Source organism: Brachycentrus maculatus, unplaced genomic scaffold, assembly GCF_059751285.1.
Source record: "Brachycentrus maculatus isolate JH-2025_06_01 unplaced genomic scaffold, ASM5975128v1 h1tg000566l, whole genome shotgun sequence".
In the NCBI taxonomy this organism is placed as follows: Eukaryota; Metazoa; Arthropoda; class Insecta; order Trichoptera; family Brachycentridae; genus Brachycentrus; species Brachycentrus maculatus.
Genome location: NW_028281308.1, coordinates 293484 through 298742, shown reverse-complemented (window position 1 = coordinate 298742; position 5259 = coordinate 293484). Strand labels below are relative to the sequence as shown.

The 5259-nt window shown below is 33.7% G+C and overlaps 1 protein-coding gene across 1 annotated transcript; it reads right to left on the bottom strand.

The window, feature by feature from the left end:
• Window positions 1–652: 652 nt before the first annotated feature.
• Window positions 653–4180, bottom strand: LOC148301387 (uncharacterized). Its single transcript, XM_088273290.1, has 3 exons — window positions 4120–4180; window positions 2931–3351; window positions 653–2238 (listed from the first exon to the last, which is right to left on the bottom strand). The coding sequence occupies exons 2-3, from the start codon at window positions 3298–3300 to the stop codon at window positions 821–823; spliced, it is 1788 nt and encodes a 595-aa protein (XP_088129416.1). The 5' UTR covers window positions 3301–3351; window positions 4120–4180; the 3' UTR covers window positions 653–820.
• Window positions 4181–5259: the final 1079 nt, after the last annotated feature.

The window sequence follows — 5259 nt, the reverse complement described above, 5'->3', positions numbered from 1 at the left end:
ATAAGGAGATTGATATAAAAAAAACGCTTGTTTAACAGCCTTTTGATTTTTATTTTTATTTTATTATATATATATATATATATATATATATATATATATATATATATATATATATATATATATATATATATATATATATATATATATATATATATATATATATATATATATATATATATATATATATATATATATATATATATATATATATATATGTACATATACATATACATATACATATACATATACATATACATATACATATACATATACATATACATATACATATACATATACATATACATATACATATACATATACATATACATATACATAAACATATACATATACATATACATATACATATACATATACATATACATATACATATACATATACATATACATATACATATACATATAAATATACATATACATATACATATACATATACATATACATATACATATACATATACATATACATATACATATACATATACATATACATATACATATACATATACATATACATATACATATACATATACATATACATATACATATATATATATATATATATATATATATATATATATATATATATATATATATATATATATATATATATATATATATATAGCGAACATTTATAATCACTTAAGAGAAGGGTTTCTCACCGTTATGAGTGGACATATGCCTTTTTAAATCTCCTTTCCGCGAGCATTTGAAATCACACTCAGAACAAGAGAAGGGTTTAATACCGTTGTGAATACTGAAATGACTCTTTAATTCTCTTTTTTGAGAAAATTTATGATCACACTATGAACAAGAGAAGGGTTTCTCACCGGTGTGAGTATACATGTGCCTCTTTAAACTCCCTTTCCGTGAACATTTGTGATCACACTCTGAACAAGAGAAGGGTTTCTCACCAGTGTGAGTGGACATGTGTCTTTTTAAATCTCCTTTCCGCAAACATTTGAAATCACACTCTGAACAAGATAAAGGTTTCTCACCAATGTGAGTGTACATGTGACGCTTTAAACTCACTTTCTGTGAACATTTATAATCACACTCTGAACAAGAGAAGGGGTTTTCACCAGAGTGAGTGTACATGTGTGCCTTTAAATCCCCTTTTTGTGAACATTTATAATCACACTCTGAACAAGAGAAGGGTTTCTCACTAGTGTGAGTGTACATGTGACGCTCTAAACCCCTTTTCTGTGAACATTTATAATCACACTCTGAACAAGAGAAGGGTTTCTCACCAGTGTGAGTGTACATGTGACGCTCTAAATCCCCTTTCTGTGAAGATTTGAAATCACACTCTGAACAAGAGAAGGGTTTCTCACCAGTGTGAGTGTACATGTGACGCTTTAAACTCACTTTCCGTGAACATTTATAATCACACTCTGAACAAGAGAAGGGTTTCTCACCAGTGTGAGTGTACATGTGACGCTCTAAACCCCTTTTCTGTGAACATTTATAATCACACTCTGAACAAGAGAAGGGTTTCTCACCAGTGTGAGTGTACATGTGACGCTCTAAATCCCCTTTCTGTGAAGATTTGAAATCACACTCTGAACAAGAGAAGGGTTTCTCACCAGTGTGAGTGTACATGTGACGCTTTAAACTCACTTTCCGTGAACATTTATAATCACACTCTGAACAAGAGAAGGGTTTCTCACCAGTGTGAGTGTACATGTGACGCTCTAAACCCCTTTTCTGTGAACATTTATAATTACACTCTGAACAAGAGAAGGGTTTCTCACCAGTGTGAGTGTACATGTGACGCTCTAAACCCCCTTTCTGTGAACATTTATAATCACACTCTGAACAAGAGAAGGGTTTCTCACCAGTGTGAGTGTACATGTGACGCTTTAAACTCAATTTCTGTGAACATTTATAATCACACTCTGAACAAGAGAAGGGTTTCTCACCAGTGTGAGTGTACATGTGACGCTTTGAACTCACTTTCTGTGAACATTTATAATCACACTCTGAACAAGAGAAGGGGTTCTCACCAGTTAGAATTGTCTCGTGTCTCTTGTAATTCTTTTTTGGTAAACATTTGTTGTGACACTCTGAGGGAAAATTTTTCTCTCCTGCATTTACTGATATATTACGTAACTCTACATTCCGTTTTATGGAACACGAAGATATAATTTCTCTATCATTGTAAGAAGAAATGTGCTTGATATTCTCTGAACACGAAGTTCTTATTTCACTTCTCATTAAATCTGAAAACAAAAATAAAATTAACAAAACTTCAGATATGGACGGCAGATGCTATGTGGGAAAGGAAATGGAGAATAAACAGCAGGAAAGAGTAAATGATAGCACTCGGTTGCATATTCATATACTCGTACTTCTGGTCAGCTGCTGGTGTCTACATGTGTTTTAGTACACCATACTTTATAATAATAATACAACAACTTTTTAAGAAAGTGGTAACGCACCTTTTATACCGGATCTCTTTGAAACATTAGAGAAGCATCTTACACAAGTACTAACTGTATCTGGTTTCGTTATACAAAGCAATTGGTCAACAATAGTAAACAATAGTGAAGAATACTTCGAATTATTCATGAATGTCGCTTAAACAAAAATGACTAGCCATTAACTACATGCAAGTAAATAAATACTATGAATATGAAGATAGTTCATTTATTTTTACACAACAAAAACGCAGAAAGGATTACCAGGTTCAAAACCTGGTTTGATTTGAAACATATTGATTTGAATTCTCAGTCGAAATAGACGAAAGTGGTTAATGTAAAATAATGACATTTTTTGTAGTTGCTTAAATTGACTAAGCAAGAACTAATATAAATCGGGCTTCTAGCGATGAAATGCCCCACACTCGGCATCTCTCTGAACCCGCGTCACACATGTGGAGATTAGTCACATCATACTACAAAGTGTTACTTACAAGATTCAGCTTCACGTCTGCTCGAGGATTCCGCGCATTCTTGTTTAATGTCAGGAAGATCAATATCGATTTCGGTGAGGATGACGATATCGCTAGATATTACTTTGTATTGTAGATCAGTGGCAGTTTCCGGTACTACTGGCCCCTCGTTCAGGTATTTCCTAGTATGGAGAGAAGCATTATCACTTCCCGGTTTCTCTTTGATAATAGGATCGTGTGGGTTAAGAATCCTAGAGTATGACAAGTCGACATAACAATGTCGTAAATTATGACCGACCCCGAGAAGTGGCCCTTCACTAGCAGAGAAAGGGAGAGCATCCCCTTCTTCATCCCCTGGTTCAGCCTTAACTGCAGCTGAAGTATGATCCATTTGTTTTTCAATCTTCTAGTGACGTTTTGAAGAGAAAAAGATTAGTTTTTTCTGAAAATTTAAAACCTGCATTATTATTATTATTATTAATATGAGAAGTATATAAAACTTTTAATTATGTCGAAAGATAACCGGTAACATCTTTAATACGAAGTGCAAAAGAAACATTAATCGAAAAATAAATTCTTACAAGGGCGGTTCAGCTAAGTCAAGGGTTTTATTTATGCATATATTTCTAACTATATCTATTGACAATCCATCACATTTTTGTAATAATAATTAAAAGGTACTAACGGTAAATGTTATTTCCGATTAAGTCGTTTGCGTAGACTAAAACTGTTTAAAGATTTTGTTGATAATTCAACGCCGATGAAAAAGTGCATAAAGATGAAAAAACAGTCATCAAGAGAATCATGGACTGGTTATCGGGTTATACAATTTTTTTGCACCATGCTACACAACCACATCACTGAAATTTGGAAAACATGTATGCAAGTTGCAAGTGACCACTCACAACACTTTTTCTGAATAAACGTCAAAGCATTAAACAATAAACATTTATACTCGAAATAAGTAACTTCTGATGGGATGTGTTATCACGAATAATTTCCCCTCTGTATCCCTCGTTTACTGTATCCCTCGTTTCAATTTTGACAGCTACAACTGCCATCATTAACTGTTGGGTACGCGCAACAAGGAGGAATTAATAAGTTTTACCAAGAACACTCATTGTCGTGACAAAACATTAGGTTCGTTAAGTGAAATATGTAATTATTACTGCTTGCTTTACATGAATTCAATAACTATCACAATAATTACCTGCAAGGGTACGCGCAACGCCGCCGATAGCACATTGGAAAGACCAAAGCTAACTAATTTGATGCCACCATAGCACATAGACATCGCAACATTGGTATCGATAAGCAAGTACTAAGTACCTACCTTAACCTTCCGGCCGAACCGGAAAAAACGTATCTTCCATAAAATATGTGAACCGGTTTTTTACATAGTACTTTGCACCCAACTTTTTTTTAACGGAAAATAACGCGGTGCCTTTAAAGATCATTCAAAACAAAATAATATAACTTCGGGTCATTTGAAATATTTTTAGAAATTCTTATGAGTAATAATTCCTTTTCTAAACGATAATATTTCGCTACCGCAGTTACATCCATTTTTTTAAAATTACCTTTCGTCCAACTGACTCTGAAATCTAGCTACGGCTTATGCAACACTGTTCATTATGACCCTCCTCAAGCTTCAATTTCTTAAGATATATAGTCTATGCCTATTCGTAAGTGGATTTACTCTTAATGTTTTAAGTTACCTACTATAATTTCACGTAATTCATGAGTGACAACTCTAGGCAAAAAAAATCGCTGTAAGTTACATCCATAAAGTTTATTCCAGTGCTTATACAATTTCGACCTTAGCATCAAACAAACTATATACCCCAAAATTTGCATTATATGTAGTCGCAATAAAAATTGTTTTTCCATCCATTTTTAGAGCCCATTAGAACTCGACCCTTATGGTATTCTCAGTGAAAAGCAATTAACGATGGGTATGGACCCGCATAAATCCTACAAAAATCACAATCGCGCTATCGATAAAAACCATCAATAAAATATTAATGCTATCCATTCAAGAAATGCATTTCTTATAATACCCTTCTACCGATTTCCATGAGGGTAAGAAGGAAGTCAGCCTCCGCAGTGTAATGGTCAGCTCGCTTGGCTACCGTTCTGGAGGTCCTGGGTTCGATTCGCAGAGGGGGGTCTAATAAATATAAGTGATTTTTTCATTTTTATATTTATTCAACATTACCCTGGACTGGTACCTGAAGTGGAAGGCTGATCACCTTTCTTTCGAATGTTAAGGATCAAGATAACACTGCGTTAATATGATGCAGTGCCCTATGCACCATTGCGGTGCGGATAAGGGTTCGAAAAAAAAGGA